The 20,264-nt window shown below is 36.6% G+C and overlaps 1 protein-coding gene across 9 annotated transcripts in view; it reads left to right on the top strand.

Annotated features, from left to right (window-relative positions):
- The window catches only part of ncor2 (nuclear receptor corepressor 2), a 152,897-nt gene that overhangs the window by 72,625 nt on the left and 60,008 nt on the right, over positions 1 to 20,264 (top strand). For all 9 annotated transcript variants that reach the window (XR_013201227.1, XM_077224506.1, XM_077224505.1 and 6 more), the window contains exons 4-6: positions 517 to 694; positions 17,406 to 17,594; positions 20,111 to 20,224. Coding sequence is in view for 8 of the 9 variants with exons in the window: in XM_077224506.1 (XP_077080621.1) it covers positions 517 to 694; positions 17,406 to 17,594; positions 20,111 to 20,224 (481 nt within the window). In the remaining variant the exon portion in view is untranslated. The remainder of the gene's footprint in view (positions 1 to 516; positions 695 to 17,405; positions 17,595 to 20,110; positions 20,225 to 20,264) is intronic.

Below are 20,264 nucleotides of genomic sequence, written 5' to 3'. Positions count from 1 at the left end.
AACTTTGGTCTGGGATGAAGCATTGGCATCCAGTCATGCTCAGTATCATTGCTATGTTGTAGAATCAAATATAACACAGGAAGGACAGATGTTTGGTTGACTTAAAGCGAGAACAAGAGATGTGTGTATGTGAGATTGATGTGAATAATGTATCTGTGTGAGGTTCAAGCACCTCTCTTTTCCTCTTATATCGCACAATCTTTCCACCACCATCAAGGTCAGTTCACTACTCACACGCTTGTGTGAAAAGGCTCACTCCTGTACCAAGCACCGCAAGGCACTGTTGTCTATGAAAAAAATGAAGTCTTGCCCTCCTTATGAATATGAAGTGTCTTGTATTACTGGAATCATATTCACCCATCTGAGGTCTGTTGTGTTTTGTTGATGTAACTGCTGTTAAATGTCAACTTTAAAAATGATGTCAACCTTTTCATCCTGACATTCTTTTGAAATTAGGTTAATGTCTGTATCTTACCCATAATTCACTTCTCCTCCTGCTCTTTTCTTCCTCTACAGAGGTCAAGAGTCCCACATCCGATATGAACACATTTACCTGCAGGGCCACAGCAGCCAATCAGAAGTGGAGTACTCTGAGATGAAGCGTCCTCGCTTGGAAATCGGGACGGATTCTCTTATTCGTCACTCAGCCCATCGTCAGCCCCTCACTGTGGGTGGAGCTGAGGAAATGGCAAAGGTCAGCTAATCTAATTTTCAGATGGTTGTTAAAATCTAGATGCCAGATTAGTAACTATTGGTAATTACTGGATATGTCTGCCTTTAGCTGGAATTAAGATACCAGTGAATTGCCAATTACAGTCTACAACCAAGAACAAGAACTTTTTGTCTTAAATCTACACCACGACTCAAAAGGTTAGGGTCAGTAAGATAATAATTTTTTTATAATAATTTTTTTTTTTTAATGATTACTTCAATGGTGCATTAAATTGCTTAAAGGTATATTTGTTTGGCTGTCTCTATCGCACACATGCGGGGAAAATACTTAATTCAGAATCGAGATGCATAGGAGAATAAGAAGCTTTAAAGTTAACACTTCGGCTCTGAATCCTTGTGCGTTGCGATTGTTGTGGTATTAGGCTATAGAAAGGATGCTGCATCCTGTACATGAATTGACAGTAGAGAAGAGTGATAATAAATTTGTTCAGCAGATTATCACTTAGTCCATATTTATTGGCCTCGTAAATCAGCCTGTCATTTTCCGTTGGCCTGAATTTTTATCATCCAGCCGACACTAACATTTCCCACCACAAGCCTGCTAAGAACAGCAGTGTTTTCCATACATTGGTATCAGCACGTGATCAGCTCCGCGTCTCATTTCACAGTGAATGAATGCAGTGAACTGTGCGTGTGCTGAGTTTTGCTTGCATTTGGTAATGCAGTTACGCATTATTGTTAACATTTGCATAGTTGACAACTACAGCATTTCACTAGATTTGAAATGAGACTCGTTTGAAAACTTGCTTTCCACCAAAATAAAAGCTTGACTGCATTTTCTGTCAAAATAAAAGCTCAGCATGCCCCAGGACCGACTTAGAGGCACCGAGGACAACCCAGCAAAGTTTAACAAAAATCCTGTGGGAAAAACTCAACAGGTATGTGTGTCTAGATACTGTTTGGGTTGTGAGTGTCTAAAAGATTGCATCTTAGAGAGTTATGTCAGTAATAGCAGAATCTCTGACTTCTGGCAGCTGTGGCTTTATTTGTTAGGTTGTGAAGGAATGAATATGTGAATGAATGTGGTGTAACGGTAAACGGCACAGGCAGATGTTTGGAAATAACTCTGCAACATCTTAGGAACTCTCTTTTCTAGGTCAGGGGCTCTGTGAAGGGTGTGTGTGTGAAGGTGGAGTATATGCAGCCTCTTTATAACAACATACTGCTGTCTCACACCATGTGAGATTCATGTCTGGACTCTGGTGCTTTACAACTGTAGGTGTCACCAGACTGTATCAGGTTTTGCCAAGTGTGCATCACATAGCCAATACTGAGAGTGTTTATTGACTGCTTGAGAGACTCGCACTATTCTCTTCCTCACAGGAACAACAAGACTCAGTAGATGAGTCAAATTAGGGCTGTGGGAGATAGCTAAGAAATGTTATATCGTTCGGTATCGATAATTATTAATGACCTCTTTTTTAAGACGAGCAGAAAAGTTTGAATTTAAACCAGTATTTTTATTTATCCACATTAAATAATATAATATATAATATATTTTATTTATTAAAAGAAAAATATTCTTAAATAAGTGAGTATTTTCCTACATCTTGAAACTTTTAGTTTTATAAATGGGAGTAATCTTTGAAGGATGAACAAATAATATTTTGGTCATCACATTAAAAATAACATTTAAATATGATAATATTTGTGTTTTGAAGTGCTGGAAAAAGGTGTGACATACTTGAAAGCATTTTACTGTTCCTGCCAAATGTCCTTGGTTACAGTTAGTGTTACTACATTAAATCCATGGTGAATGTTGCTGATTTGTGGACTTAAAGCCTACAACTAGTTCATTCATGGCACAATGTTTCTCCTGGTTTCCTCATCAGCGCTGTTTGATCTACGGTTAATAACGGAGACATTTGAAAGCTTCTCACACAGGGGTGGGAGATATTGAAAAAAATGAATATCTCGCTATTTTTTTTTCAATATCTCGATATCGATATTCAGACAGTATTTTTGCAATCATTCAAAGAAATGTGTGCAAACTGGTAAAGAAGGTCCAGTTGGTCTTTTGACTTGCTGCATTTGACCTATTATTGTATAGAATTACTAGTACATAAAGATATGAGACTTTATTGATTTAAAGACTCCTGAACTTTTTAAAATAATAAAATATTATTCAATAAAGTCTTTATTGTTCTTGTATATTTTTAATAGGGGTGTAACGGTTCACAAAATTCACGGTTCGGTTTGATACGATACAGTGGTGTCACGGTACGTTTTCGATACAGCAAAAATAAAGAAATGCCATAGAAATTTCCTATTTATTAAAAGAAAAATTATTTTCAAATAAGTGTGAGTTTTCCTACATCTTGAAACTTTTAGTTTTATAAATGGGGGTAATCTTTGAAGGATGAACAAATAATGTTTTGGTCATCACATTAGAAATATCATTTAAATAACATATAACATTTGAGTTTTGAAGTGCTGGAAAAAGATGTGTGACGTACTTGAAAGCATTTTAATATTTCTGCCAAACTTCCATGGTTACAAGTTAGTGTTACTACATTAAAGCTCGAGTAGGTAACTTTTGTAAACAAATATTTGTTAAAACTGTCATTATGTCCTGACAGTAGAAAATGAGACAGATAATCTGTGAAAAAATCAAGCTCCTCTGGCTCCTCCCTGTGGTCCTATTGCCATTTGCAGAAATACACCGCTCCCGGTCAGAAACAACCAATCAGCGCCAGGAGGCTCGTGTACGCGCTGATCACCCCTCTCTTGCACAGCGCGAGCGCGTACTGTCGTTCGTGACTCTCCTGTTCGAACTCGTTCATCCAAATGAACGAATCTTTTTCCCAAGTAATTTCGTTCATTCAACGAACGAAATGACTCGAAAAAAGATTTGTTCATTTTGATGAACGAGTTCGAACAGGATCACGAACGTGCATCACAGAACAGAGAAAGGTGAGCATTTGTGCTTCTAAAACTTAAAGTTTTTTATTTATTTTTGAAATGACCGGTCGTTTCGCTAGATAAGACCCTTATTCATCGTCTGGTATCGTTTAAAGCCCTTTGAAGCTGCACTGAAACTGTCATTTGGTCCTTGAAACGTTTGTGTCCTATTGAAGTCCATTATATGGAGGAAAAGTCTGGAATGTTTTCATCAAAAAGCTTAATTTCTTTTCGACTGAAGAAAGAAAGACATGGACATCTTGGATGACATGGGGGTGAGTAAATTATCAGCAAAAGTTTTTTTTAAAAGTGAACTAATCCTTTAACGTTATCTTACTAGCTATTTATAACTTATCCACAGTATTCCTACGCCCCATGAAGCTTTGCGCGAATTATGGGTGTAACTTCCGTTAAGCTGTAAACAGTCAGTGAAAGGCTCGCTCTATGAACGCAAAAGTGTCACAATGAGATGACATTAATCTACTCACCCTTCAACCATCGAACATTGAAGGGAAATTTAAAAGTGTAAAAGCATCAACAAGGCACTTTCAACAGACCAAATAACCCTAAAAGCGCGAGTCTTTGGTTAAATTAAAAAAATGATGTTACCTTAATCAAAAATGTTCATTAACGTGATACTATTTCAACGTAATTTCCGTCATTTTGACGGATTATAAATTGCATTTAACTGTGAAAACAAACCTGGAAAGAGACGTGAGGAATTTGAGGAGAATAACGAGAGATTCTTCATGCATTCCAGTGAATATGTAATGGAATATATCGTAAATTAAATTCGGGAGAACAGACCACAAATGTGCAGTATATGTTGTCCTTTTTCATACATTTACACCGGATTGCAAAGGGAAAAAAGAAAATAATCATGAGGAAAAGAAAGCAGCGACTGAAAAGAGCTCTTGCCATAGATGTTCTTGTTATAAAATGTCACATTAAAATACCAAGTATAACTTTATTCTCATGTCTGAAAATAAATCATGAAAGAAAATTGACAGCTCATCCAGTCAAAACTGACGGATCAGCTTTATTTGTAGGACAACCTTATGATTTGAAATGATTCGTTTCAGCCTTTTTGAATGGCAGTTCCCCAAACCGGAAGTGCCACCCATAATTCAAAACGCAGTAAGGTCGTCAGGAATAACGATGGATAAAAAGAGTGCAACGTTATAAAGTTACATGTATTGCAAAATACATAATGATTTGAGGACCAAGTTTGTAGTCAAAGTATGGGCAGGCCATAGTCAATGTAAAGCATATTGTTGATGTTTCGTCCCTATTAGTGAATGTTCCATAACTGTTTATAATCCGCCGTCATCGGTGGTCCTGCTTACTATCCTGCGCGTTCACGGCAGGCTCCGCTGTGGGGGAGGAGCTGTGGAGGGAGGGCTGTAGTGCAGCAGAGAGCAAGGGGGTTGGACCTGTAAGTTGTGCTTGTTCAAATTTTCAGGCTAAGTCAACATTTTCTCAAAACTCCCTACTGCAGCTTTAAATCCATGGTGAATGATCTGTGGACTTAAAACTTATAACTAGTTCATTCATGGAACGATGTTTTCCTGGTTTCCACGTCATTGCTGTTTGATCAGTTAATAACGGAGAAATTGTAACGCTTCTCACTAGATCTCGTAGCGATGTTATTACTTAAGTTGCGAATTCAAATGCTTTGGTTACTGGATCTCTTATGTAGTAACGGTGTCACTTAATCAAGATCGGCTCGCTGCACTGACATTCGTCCGAACTGATAAATGGTCCGTGAAGCACAAAATAATGAGTTTGCCATTTGATGTTGCGTAACGTTGTGTTGTTCGCTCCAGCGCGGATTTTGGTCGGCAGGAAAAATGGTCCAACCACCGGGATGGTTCGGCTTGTAATGCGTACCAAACCGATCTCTTGGGAAAATGTATTCCATCTTTTGGACTCATTATTCAATGCAATTTTCTAATGATGCAATCACGAAGCTCGCCACTTGAGGACGCCACAGACATTTAAGAAAAACTTTTTAACTTCAGCCTTAATTTTTCCGCAAACAAGGCATATGTTGCCTTTTCTAGCAGCTATTTTATTAATCGTACATTGGCTTTACTCTTTACAATTTTGGATTGTTGCTTCAACCTAATAAACGTCATAACACACAGGTAAGAACTTCGTAGTTGTATATTGCAAATTAGTAGCAGCTTAGGCTACTCTCGTGCAATTGAGGAACGATTGTGATTTTGTAAAAAAAATAAAATAAACAAACCCCTACAGTATTAAAATCGCTACATATAATTGTTTAGAAGGTTACAGTGTGCATTATTTGTTTTCTCTTTAACTTCCTTCAGCTCTTTTCATGTTTAGGGGGTCGGATTGTACAAATTATGAAATATTCAATATCCCAATTTTGCATATCGTCCAGACAACAATTTGGATATTATCGTCTAAACGATATATCGCCCACCTCTATTCTCACAAGATCTCGTAGCGATGTTATTACTTCAGTGGCGAATTCATACGCTTCCTTTACTGTATCTCTTAGCGCTTTGTAGTAACATTGTTGCTTGATCAAGATCGGCTCGTGCTGCATTGGTCCAAACTGATAAACGGTCTGTGAAGCACAAAATAATGAGTAGCGTAGTTTCGTTCCGCTTTCATTACTCTTGCCTTTAAATGTTGGGGAATGTTGTTGAGGTCGCGTCAGCCTGTCTTCCATTATGAGCGCGCTTGCCCCGTGCCTATTTTTGAAATAAGAACTTGAGGGCGCTAAATACGCGATATGTGAACTATGGGCGATGTGCGTGCATTTTAATGAAAATATCGAGCACCATATTGAACATTTTGTATATCGTTACCGACAATGGTGTACCGTCGATAAATACCGATACTGTTTTATCGTCCAGCCAAGTCAAATTGTGCGGAAAGAGGCACGATGCTGTTGGCGTTCGGTTCGGATCATACTACGTTTTTTGAGTCACGGATAAGATAATTTTTCAAACATTATTAAAGACAAGTGAATAGTCAGTAAAAAAATAAGAACAAATACACTAATTACAAGCATAGATAAATAGAATATAAGAAAGTTACAAAAAAAGTAAGGTCTAATAGTAGTATTCAGCTACAGAAATGTAATAATTAAATTTTAAATAACACTGCATAGTGTTTACTATATAAACTAAATATAGATGAATATTTGTTAAAGCTGTCTTTAATATATATATATATAAATAATATATGTATCAGTAAAATTTCACAATTGATAGCTATATTAGTTAAACTGGTCTAGTTTTTGGTGAAATAACAAGTAAAAGGTCCTCAAAACAGTTACAGAAGGCAAGTAAAGTCAACAATACAATATGAACAAAGAAACTAATTGCAGACAAAATGGACAAATACAACAGAACAAAAATACTAATTAAATAAACAGTGCTTTAAGTTTTTCAGGAAGATGTACTTACAGTTGTATTCAGTAATAGCCTACAACAAAAACTGAATAAAGTAATCAAATGTAAAATAACACAGCATACCACTGTGTACATTAAATATAGATTCATCCTTATTAAAGCTACAAAAGTTGTTCATTCGAGAGCAGTGAATGATTTTATATTTGTCTTTTCTTGTTCGATTAACATTAATGACAGACTAAAGCAGTAATTTGGGCTGCTGTCACTTTAAGACCGAATGCATGGATCCATTATACTGTTACACACACGTTTTTTTTTCTCAACTGTTTACATTCACTAAAGACATAACTGACTGTGTTTACGACAAGGATACTTACCAAAATGGCATTTTAACATGTTTGTGTGTAGGCTATTTGACCCCAGTATACTTTGCGCATTCCACTCCGTCTTGGACCTTGTGCACAGAATGCCGCCTGGGGAACAGTATCTCTTTTGTGGCGTAATGCTCTTTTAATGACACTGTTTAATATCAGGCACGTCCCGCAGTTCAGCAACAGTAGACTGCATTTTACAACACTCACTTATTCGGCTGATTTGGATGTTAAGTTTGGCTAAGGGGAGGAACGAAACAACCGCAATGTGACAGCAGAACAATAATCATTTTACCTTGATTATCTTGTTTTGATAATTGTTGGAAGCCAAAATCTAAATCGAAAATCAATTATATTAATCGCACAGCCCTACCCTTTATTGTGAATCTGAGTTTGTGTGTGTGTGTGCAGCAGGATTAAGGTCACTGTATTCACACCTCCTGCTTGTGGCGTGATGTAAAGGGCAGAATGATTACACCCTTAGAGCAAGCCTGCGTTAGTTGCTCTAAGGTCTGTGTGATCACGCTCTCTATCTAGAGTTGTTGTGCTGAGTTGTTATGACTTCTCCCTAAAGCTTTTGTGTATTTTTAGCAGCTATGACAATATGGGGCTTGCAGGCAGAACTGTGTGTGTGTGTGTGTGTGTGTGTGTGTGTGTGTGTGTGTGTGTGTGTGTGTGTGTTGGTGGAAACCATTGTAAAACCGTAATTAATTAGTAATGGAGCTGACCTAGATGTGACAGTTGAGTGATTGAGGATATTTACATGAGGATTTGAGCATGTTTGGGTGAAAGACAGGCAGTGGGACTTTTGAAAGGACACTCAAGTCAAAGTGGACTGAGATCTCTCCCTCTCTTTATGTAAGAGCTGTCATACTCGATGACACTCATGAAACTGAGCGAGTGGAACTGAAAGCTCAGGGTGGGGAAGAGTCTCTCACTTACACTATTGTGGGCTGTGTATGCCATTTGCAGCATACCTGCAACGCACTGACAGGTGTGAACCAGCACATCTGTGTCTAATGGCTTGTTACAGCTCAGGGTGTCAGATGACTCGTGTTACCCTGACAGCCCATGATTCATAAATGTGTTATTGAGTCTGAGCTCAAACTTGGATTTTAAATGTTCTTCACGTCTCTTTAGAGTGACTAATGGTGATCTGTGCTGGGATTAGGGCTGGGCAAAAAATATTCGATTTTTAAAATGTGGTCGATTGGATATCGATTCTCAATATATTTTCCGTATTTATTTACGCAGACTTTTAATATGATATTGTTATCCTTATCCTTACCCGACCTTATCATTCTTTCAGCGCTTAACATGGCGGTTGCAGGTGCGCTTTTCAGCGTGAAAGACGTTCTGGACAGTAGAAGAAACTGTCCTGATCGGGCTTGGGCTGCATGGACAGACAAATTCACTCAGATTAATCTCAAACTGCCCGCTTTGGTATCCTAGTAAACATAGTGGATTATGACTTAATTGAACGTAAACAGTAGAGAAAGAAAACACTTGTATCATTATATTGGATCCGTGCATTAGTCTTAGTGACAGCAGCCTGATATTCCTGCTGCTGTCTGTGTTTTAATGTTAATCAAACTACAAAAAACAAGGAAATCACTACCTGCTCTTCTCTGAATAACTTTTTTGTAACTTAAATAAGGATTAACCTTTTATTTAATTTGTACAGTGAAGATTATATAGAGTATTATTTTACATTTGATTACTTTATTCAATTTTTGTACTTGAAAACTACTGGTAGACCTACCTGAAAAGCACTGATTATTAGTATTATTACAGAAATGAAATGCGAATATACACACACGTACTGGTATGTCCACTGTGGTGGGTTGTTTTGCCACAGCAAAAAATTTACATTCTATGATATTGCTTTAAATGTTTTAATAAACTGTATTATTATTTCTTTAAGTACATTCTACTTTACTATAGTGATCTATTTTTATTTCTTTAAGAACTTATAAACTTTGTGTATTAGACAAAACTGCCACTTATTCACTCAGACACGTAGAACATGCGGACATCGAATTTAAATAGCAATCTTTTTGTGCTTTAATATTGTGCTTTAGTCCATATCGCAATTTGATCAAGTGTACAGCCCTGCTTTTGATGTATTAATCTAAATTTTTGCATCAATTCACGGAAATCATAACTCACCAAGGTTGCATTTATTTGATCAAAAATACAGTAAAAATAGTAATATTGTGAAATAGCATTACAATTTAAGTTAACTGTTTTTTTAACATTTTAAAATGTAATGTATTCCTGTGATGCAAAGATGAAATTTCATCATCATTACTCCGGTCTTCAGCGTCACATGATCCTTCAGAAATCATTCTAATGATTTGGAGCTCAAGAAACGGTTGTGCTGCTTAATATTTTTGTGGATACCATGATTTTTTTTCTAGGATTCTTTGAATAGAATGTTCAAAAGAACAGCATTTATTTGAAATAGAAATCTTTGGTAACACTTTTAAAATCTTTGCTGTTACTTTTGATCAATTTAATGCATTCTGGCTGAATAAAAACACGTATGAGTCAAAATCTGCTAATGTAACAAATCATGTAAAATATGTAAAAAACATACTTTCTTAGAAAATTAAACAACATTTAATCAAACTTTGATAATTGCCTTAATCTTTTAAAGAGCTGAGAAGATAGTATTCAAACTACCTTTTATAAAAAAGTTCCAAGTCAAATTGGACGACTACAGGGACTCATCTCAAGATCACTCATTTAACAATTAATCTATTGGCAAAATTTAATGAATAGAAAATTGTTGAATATATTCAAATCTGGAATATCAGATTTGTTCGTGCATAAAAATTCACTGAACCGGTGAAGTTTTTCAATTGGAGTTTATTCCATTTAGAATGCAGTGGGAAGTATTTCTCTCTGTTCCCTGATCATTCCGATTGAATTTCAGCGAGTGAAGATCAAATTTATACTTGCATCCACAGACATAGATGTTCTGATATTAAAATGATGTGGATTTGTAAACAGATGGATCGTAAGGTAACAATTATTTATTTCTTAGTATTCAGTGAAGTTTTTGATGCCCATGAGTGTGTTGTGTCAATGCTTTTAATTCTAATATTCCAACGGACAGCCAGACAAAGTTTTTGATGGATGTGAGAATGTCTGTGAGGGGTGAAATATGTTTTATATTTGGGTACTTAAAAATGTGCTGGAGACATTCAGGTCGATTTTGCGTAGTTCATTATTTTTATTTTATGGAAGGAAGTTTATTTTGTGGCTTAAATAAATTAAATGTTACACAGAGATTGACATGTTTGATTGGGTTTCATCTGTCGCAAATTCATTGACTTTAGAAAATCAAGTAAATGTTTTACTAGGAAAGGAGTAGTTTTGATCCACAAAGTTGTGAAGAGATTTTGGCTGGTCCACACATTCTGAGACCCCTTTATGCTGCGTTCACACCAAACGCAAATAGAGCGTCAAATTTGCATCTATCGCATCTAGTTGGACGCTTGAACATTTTGAATCCATTCGCGTCCAAGGCGAAATTCGCTTCTTGTGGGAGGGGCAAGTGCTAGGCGGTTGTCTGTTTGCAAGATGGCTGGTGCTGATCAATCATTCATCGAGAGTCACCGCTGTGTATTTGCTCTGGAGAGCAGAACAGCGGTGTAGGGATCATCGTCGCAGTACTTGGGTTCACCAGACCCCCTCCGGAGGCATTCCCAGTTTGGGGAGTTTCACCATTTGCTCCAGGAGCTGCGCGTGGATGACGGCCGCTTTCAACGGTAATTCCGCCTTTCCCGTGCCCAGTTTGATGACCTGTTTTCCTGCATCGGAGCGAGGATTTCCCCTGCCCTCACCCACCTAATCTGTCATTTATTTTTGTTTTGATGATAAATGGAGCCAGTCTACAAAAGTGATTAACCTGTCCTGTGATTTTTTTTTATTTTTTACGTTTATGCACTAAAGTATGTTGGTTGTCTTTACATTAGAATAATAATGTTTCATATAATCTAGATTAGATATGAAATAAATAGCATTCAATACAAAATTAATATGTTTCATATATTGAAATCAAGTTTTTATGTGATCAAATATTTACTTCACCGCGTGACAGCACCAAGCAGGTCCTGATTGGTTTACGCGAACTGATGCCAAAGTTCAGATTTTTGAATTTGGGCATCAGATGCAAATTTGCGTCAAACGCGTGAATACACCAAATATGATCATTCGCGTGTAACGCACCAGACGCTCAATTCGCGTCATTTGCAGGACCTCTAGAGGCGCGTAAACGCATCTTTACATTGACTTAACCCTCTGGGGTCTAAGTGGTTTTTGGGGTCCTTGAGGTGTTCTGACATGCCCTGACATTTGTGCTTTTTTCAGTTGCTTATAAACATATTAATGGCAAAGCTGTAATTACACTCTATTTAGCACAAACATGGTAGCCATAATATGTGAGCAACATGTATGTAAATGTTTGTATTTTTGAGGGAATATTGTTTATGCGTGGTTATTGAAAAAAATAAAAAATAAAGTTTCTGAAATAAGCCCACAAAACACATACTAAATATGTGTCCACAAGACTTTTGACTAATGGATGTCGTTGCCTAGAGTTTTTTCTATAAAATGATGTGAAAATCATCCTGCCTAATCATTCACATAAAACAATACATTGATTTAAATTTTGTAAGACACTTTTTGTTTGGAAAGGCAACATGCGCAAGGGGCGTCAACGATTTCAACACCATCATGCATATTTAGTGGTTCACACCTGAGGAGACAATGGGGCCCGCATACTTAATGAGCCATTCATTCAGGTGTGTCACTGAGCCACAAGAAAGAATGCAAGAGATATATATATACATGTGTGTGTGTGTGTGTGTATATATATATATATATATATATATATATATATATATATATATATATATATATATAAATATATATATATAAATATATATATATATATATATAAATATATATATATATATATATATTAGAGGTGGGCATAGATTAATTTTTTTAATCTAAATTATTCACACTGGAATCTTGGAATTAATCTAGATTAAAATGGCTCATTTGAATTCTGCCGAAGGCATTCAGAATATGTGTGCTACCCAAATAATGACTAAAAGTAAGTCTTTGAGAATAGTTCGCCTCGCGTAGGGATGTGAATTTCTGCCAAAAATGCCATTCGACAATAGAGGAGCAAAAGTCGAATATCGTTCAAAAAAATAATAAAATAAATAAATAAAACGCACAATTACAATGACAGAAAGTGAGGCCAATTTCATCTTTAGTGATTTGTCATCAAACAAACTGTTTATTAATTGAACAAGTAACATGTTTTCGTCGTTTTTTTTAACATAGTAGGCTAATTGGAAGAAGAAAAACACAATAAGCACAATAGCTGGTTTTTGCATCGCCAAACCAGATGCTCGTTAGATCAAAAAATAATGTCATATGTCATAATGATTTTATGTGAACCTGCATTTACCGGCAATAGCCTCCTCCTTTTTAAACAAATTAGTTTCAATCAATGTAAACTATTCATGTGACTATGCCCCTGCGCAATACACACACATTACCGCGGGATGGCGGGTGTTCATTTCATAAACTGTACACAACGGTAGCTTAAACCTGTTAACATTTGACAGTGCGCCGACGCTCTGAAGCGTTTTTTTTTGTAGCCTATAAATTAATGTATATGTCCAACGGATAATGTCATACTTTTTAGTAGTGCTATCGTGGCGTAATAATCTGTTTGGTTGTAAAATGTATTACCTGAATGAAATGAACTCGAATGAATCGTCCTGTGGAATCATTCAGAGACAGCATACGAAGATTTTCAACTAATAAAGATCTTCATCGCTGGCAAAAATATGATGCATTTGCAGATTTGCTTTCACTAGACTAAACTGTAGCTCTTGATGTTCTTAAATCTTCCTGTTACGACTCCGAGTCGAGTGTGATTGAACGTGCTTCAGTGATTCAGTGCATGAGGAACTGAACAGAACTGATTCAAGGAACCGATTTAGACGGAACTGCCAACTTGTATGATGAAGTCTTTGAACAGAATCGACCCAAAAGAGTGATTCATTTGTAAATTGAGCATCGCTCATGCCCATAAAAAAGATACAGCGCGCTTGTAATAAACTCATTTAACCACATGTAAAGTAACGAGAGGAACGTCGCCCAACGTAACATGTAAAAGTATACACCTTGTGTCCCCGACAGGAAAATACCCTGCTGCGCGATTTGCGCGAAAATATAACGATATTCGAAAAGCTATTTTATGATCCCAACCCAACTTTGAGAATAGATTAACGGCGATATTTTTTTTAGCGCCCGATAAGAGTCTCACGTTAACGCAGCACGTTACGACCCACCACTAATATAAATATTCTTCCAAATTGGTTCACAGTTGGAAGCATCATTTATTTTTCCATGTCTAGTAATATAGCATTTAATTCTCATACTGTATTTTCAGTTTTGGAATATGTATCCTCTCCCCAAATTTGTCACTAATAAAACTCAATAAAAATGATTTAAAGAAAAGGCTTATATTTACCTTTTAATAGTTTGTTTACATCTACCTTGTAAATATATTTTTTTATTAAAAATGTTACAATTACAACAACAATTCAAGTGCAATCTTTCTTTGTAAAAACTAAAGTATACATTTTATCATACATATTTCAAAGTTAAGGACTCATTACTTTGGATATTGCCTATAGGCTACATTGGAACAAACAGATAATATATTATTTGATTACTTTATTTTTGACGAAACATACTATAGGCTATTTAACATATGAGCAAAAATTGGCAAACAAAAGCTTATTTGAGGTGGCAAATATTTTACAATAAAAATGTATAATCTATCCAAAACTAGTCTTTCATATGTCTATAACATTGGTCTTTCGTTTATATAAGAAATATAAATGTTAATTTGCAGTTTAATACGTTGCTTATACAAATACATTTTATTTCAACATATTTCAGTCGATTTTTACTCATCTCAGTATAGCAATATAGTTTGCTAAAAGCGGGTAATTCATTCACACACAGAAACGCGATTCAAATTTAAACTGTCTTTTTGCCAGTGGTGGTAAACAGCGCATCTCTGCCGTTCATTCATTCACACACAGAAACGCGATTCACTTGAGAATGAAAAAAACTTACTACAGTATTCCTCAGAATTATCCTACAGTATTATCGTACATATTTTAAAGTTAAGGATTCATTAGTTTTTATATAGCTTACATTGGAACAAACACTATAATAACATCTTAGTTGATGAGTTTATTTTTGACAGAACATAGCCTACCATATATTTTAAAATATGAGCAGAAACTGGATGACAAAAGCTTATTTGATATTTTAGAATAAAAACTTTATAATCTATCCAAAACTACGAAATGTTGTCTTTCATATTTCATCTGTAACATAGTAGGCTAAACATAAACAACAGCGCCAATCTGTGCCGTTAATTCATTCACACACAGAAACGTGATTCAAATTTAAACTGTCTTTTTGCATTTACAGACATTAGAACAAAGAAAAGAATAAAAAACTTAGGCCACTCACAATTCTCGGCTAGATCGGTCTCTCCTCAAAATGAAAATAAACCAGCACATGTTCTGAGGTAAATGTCCCTGGATTACTCCTCACAGTCACAGCCTCGCAAGACGAAAAGGTACATTAATCTGATGATTAAATTTGTTGTGTTTTCGCGTTTATGAGGGGCATTGACACATTTGCATGTGTGCTTCAGAACATTTGCGTTTGAATGCTGTCCGTGGGCGTGTCACATTAGCAGAATAATGAGCTGAGAGAACGATAATGAGATCGGCTGACACCTCTCTCCTCTCTCTTTTTTTATAGATTACATAAACGGAGAATATTTATTTTAGTTTTGAATTAGATATTTTAAAAGTACAAACTTAAATGATTATAAAGATATATTGCTCATGCTTGGGTGAATAGTATTCGCTGAGTTTTTTTTAAGTTTAAAGACGTGCACCAGAAATAAGGTTAACCGAGATGGAGAGAGAGAAAGCACACCCTGTTTATTTTCTTTATTTTACAAAAGCACAATGTTCTATTTCGATTGTAAGTGGACACATAAAAAATAGACATTCAACAGTTTATTTTTTTGTATTTCTTAAGTGTGTATGACCAAAAATGACAGAGTATTTTAAGTCTATTTTCCTGCTATATGAAAAAAATCGAGCAAAACGCGCCGGCACGTTTGTTGACCCCAGAGGGTTAACATTGAAATATAGGTTTGTACCTGTTTGTGTGAAGGTTATTGCAGTGCATATCCATTTCTTAGCACTCAGGTTTGTTTTTTATAAAGCAGCTTGGTGTTTGAATTCTCATGCTGCACTCATTTCACTTTTTGTTCTACACTCTGTGTGTGTGTGTGTGTGTGTGTGTGTGTGTGTGTGTGTGTGTGTGTGTGTGTGTGTGTGTGTGTGTGTGTGTGTGTGTGTTTGTGTATGTGTACAGCTTTGAGTCCTAAAATGACTCTGTCAAATCCTCTTTCAAGTGTTAAATCCTGCCTGAAGTTTGGAATGCCCCTAGGAATGTTTTGAACATTAGCAAGGCTCTCATGGTGTCCTTGGGCTTTGTCTCTCTCTTTCCATGAACATCCTGGAATTGGATATTTTAGCCACGTGTTTTAATGTTGAGGGGTTTCATGAAGGTGAGATTAATTATGGAACATGGCATTTGCATCGTCTATATTCTCATAAATAATATTATTTATTCATTTGTTTGTTTAAATGAATCTTTTCATTTTCTTATTTTAAAACACATGGGGTGTTAATAATCTTTCACGTGAGTCAGATGCCAATAAAGTCAGATGCCAGTAAAAATGTTGTTGTTGGTTGTTGTTGTATTTTAGTTTAGTGATTCTGTCCATGCAGTCCAGGCATTTGCCTTGTGGGCTGCTCTGCCTGAGTGATCTTTAAGGGGTGATGAGAGAGAGAACAGCAGGCGCCCTCCCCGATCACTCCTCTTATATAACATTCTCTTCATGTGAAAGAATGAACACAGAAGCTCTTTACCACACTTTAAACTAGCTGATTTTCCAACAGTCTCAACCACTGATCTGCTGGGTGTACATTTACCAGTTTATTATAAGAGTTTTACTGCTAAACAGTTTCCCAGCGGTTTTGTGTTGTAACCATCATTCTTTGGAGAGGAATGAGTGCATTGGATCTATCTCCAAGAACCCAAAATGTAAAAAATAAATAAAAATAAAAGTGCTGATTTGTATTAATTTGTGGTGCTTGCCAAGGTGTGTATCACTATTGCTATTGCTCATGCTTAGGGGTTTGTTCAAATCCCCAAACTTATGGAACCTTGACACGTAACTCGTTTCAAATGCACAAATGCATTTATTGTATGCGTGTACATATGTTGGTATTTTTACCAGCTGAGAACTCACAAAGAGCATAGAAAATGTCTAAAGGAGTCAAAACAGCTTTGGAAATTCCTACTTTGCACACAAACAAAGACTATTTTAAATTATATTAAAATAGAAAACTTAAATGCTACCTTTTTGAGCAAACCGACTTCTTTCAAAAACATTAAACAATCTTACAAACCCCAAACCATTCAATGTTTGTGTACTTTTTTTTATAATTGAGGAACTTAACATTATTTTATCATACAATGTGGTAAAACCCCTCTGACCACTTTATTGTCAGGCACAGAAACCAACCAGAACACTTTTTGCTACCAAATAGCAGCTTGTCCACAACCACTCTGAATGCTTTAGTACCTGTATGGAAATTGTTTTTCGAATTGTCTCTTTGATAATTAATATCAATAATTAACATGAATCATCCTAGATGGGTTTGTAGTTATTGCAACCAGAAAGGGTAAATGTCTTTACGTTTCCTGTTTCGTTTTAATCAGCGGAAAAGTCATTTAAGCCCACAGCTTTGACAAACATCACAAAGCATCTACAAGTTCTGAATGAGTACAATGATGTTTTTGTATGCAGGAGCACAGCAGCAGTAGTTCTATTGGAAAGATTGAGCCCATCTCTCCTGTGAGCCCGGTGCCCATGGAGGCTGACCTGGACCTGGTTCCCTCCCGCCTCTCCAAAGAGGAGCTAATCCAGAACATGGACCGTGTGGACCGGGAGATCACCATGGTGGAGCAGCAGATATGCAAACTGCGTAAAAAACAGGTAAGCTTCACCCCAGTTATCTTGAAGCTGTAAATATGCAGATAAATCTATATAGCAACTCTATGAACCCTCAAATAAATATCCTCACCAAGCACATTCTGCCCATTTATTTGCATAAAGGATCCTAAAATCCTTTTTTCAGGAAAAGTTGGCCTTTTAAAATAAGCACCAGGAAAGCATTGCAAAGCTTTTTATTTAGAAGAGGACAAGGATTTAAGTTCAGCTCAGTAACAGCACAAGTAGATAATTTTCATCCACAGTGGAGTTAGTGTTATGTAATCTGGACACTTTGAGTCTGGTAGCAGTAGTAGATGAGTGTGTGTGCGGGGAGCAGAGTTGTGATTATTGTGTGGTTATTGCCTCAGCAGGCCACACGGCTACAAACACACTTCCTCTGTTTCCTCTCGGCCTCCTTCCTTCCTTTTTCTCTCCCTCTGAAACTCTGTTTCTCTCTCTTGGCAGTGCCATTACTCAGTGGTCTACTTCAGACGTTAATGCAGCAGTATAATTTTAGGTCACTTATTTCACCGGAATAATTGCATCAAGTACATTCAACTATTATATGTTTTAATTTGTACTTGTGTAAATGTATGTATAATAAGACTATTTTATAAGGTTGTATTAGAACTTATTCTCTGATATTTCTAGTGTTTTTTTTTAATCAGGCCCATTGCAGGAAATATTTAAGCAAACCTTGTCTTCTTGTAAAACAGAACCCCCCCCCACTCACTTGAGGTTTTGGACCGTGTCCAAACTGCTGCTCAATAAATCGAAGCCACCTGCGCTCCATGGGCTAGTCCATTGTGGGGTCGATGGACGATTGGAGAGGGAGTGAAACGGCTTTGGGCCTGAGTGGTTGTACAAGTACAGTCACGCTACCAAGAAAAATGAACCTCTCCTCATCTGCCCCACAACCCCATAATGTGTTTTTTTTCCTGAAAGATTTGGCATCTTTTTTCAGTGAGGTAACGGACCCCGTCCATCTCTCTTCTCTCCCCTCAGGTTTGCTCCAAGCATTAAAACATCTGGGGCAATTAAATGGTACGGTAAACTTTAACGTAAAGCAGGGGAGTGATGGAGGGAAGAGAGAAGTGAGAATATCAGATTACCACGTGTTTGTCTGTCTGTGAGCTCGGCGGGATGGCTCGTTTATTTTCTTTAACTCAGCGCACACACAGCGATCCTGCACTAGAGCTGATCCATATGAGTTTGGGCTTATGTTTGCAAGGAGGCCAATTTCAGGATTTCATTGCAGCCAGGGCCTCTGTGTTTGTGTTTGCATCTGTGTGTAAACTGTGATTTTTTTTTGGCAACAAATTCTTTGACTATTAAGTTGTCTCGCTGACTCTCTTTGCTAAAGCGTTAGTTCTCTTCAGCCAATCAGAGAACTTTTCTGCCATTACTTCTGATGTGGAGGTAGCATTAAAATTAGCTCACATAATATTGGATCCTGGAGTTAACAGAGTTACATTAATCCTCTTTCATCAGTATAAATAAGAGTTTCAGTATAGTTATCTTTCGAGATGCGCCGATGTATCAGCCTTTAGTCGGTTGTTTAAAAACAGCAGACGATCAGGGCCGATTATATCCTGTTAATCAAAAGGATGCGGAAAAACGTGTCAGACCAAATCATACTGTATGTGAAGAAAATGTCTCGTGTTAAATTGAGGGCAAGTTAATGTAGTGCGCCTTCCAACCAATAATTCCAAAGAGCTTTGTGCTTTGTTACTTCTGATACAAAACATAATCTCATCTTTCAAATTCTGTCCATTTTATTGACATTCAAACAATAAATGGTGTTTTGACACTCTTAAATGTGGCATGACAGATCGCTGTAGTGCCTCAGTTTAAGCGGCAGGCAGAGCACAAGTCTTTTCTTCCACATTATTATAAGTTATATCTCGAAAAACATACATGGATTTCATGTATGAAGGTAAAGATGCAGTACAACTTACCGAAATCTGTCTCTGTGGAAAGATGTCAATATAACAGCTTGTGAACAGTGTCACTTAATGTTGCATTTACCTCAGGAAAGTTATCTGCTATTCACAGTTCATTAATTAGCTATAAAACATCAGAGAGGAGCTTATTTACTGTTAACTATATATGCATGTTTGAATAAATTTCCCATGAAGACAAGTGCTAATGAAAACTGATTATGTGCATCTGTGTTGTATACAAACATTTCACTTTTTATTGGTGTGTAATTATTATATCTGAAAATAAATAGCAGTTGAATATAATACATCTTATATTCTAATATTATAGTGAACCAAATGAAATGGTTCCCTGTATAGTTTGCAGCATTATTTGAAAGAGATTTTTTTCCTTAAGAAAAATCAAACTATTGGTATCTACATCGGGAGATATCATTCTGAATAATCGGCTATCATTATCGGCGGAAACATGTAGTATTGGTGCATCTCTATTTATTTTGTTTTGTTATCTTTGTCATTATTGATTTATGGCAGTCGCCATTGTTAGGAAGGTCTTTCATGCTCTGTATTTTCTTTTAGCAACAACTGGAGGAAGAGGCTGCGAAACCCCAGGAGCCAGAGCGCACCATCTCTCCTCCACCCAGTGAAGCCAAACACCGCAGCCTTGTCCAGATCATCTATGATGAAAACAGGGTGAGAACAAAAACACTCACTGCACATACTGCATCTTGTA

This window comes from Siphateles boraxobius, unplaced genomic scaffold (genome assembly GCF_051911475.1).
Source record: "Siphateles boraxobius isolate OS27281-9 unplaced genomic scaffold, OSU_SipBor_1 9, whole genome shotgun sequence".
In the NCBI taxonomy this organism is placed as follows: domain Eukaryota; kingdom Metazoa; phylum Chordata; class Actinopteri; order Cypriniformes; family Leuciscidae; genus Siphateles; species Siphateles boraxobius.
Note: the sequence above shows the minus strand (reverse complement) of the source record. Positions and strands in the feature narration are given on the sequence as shown.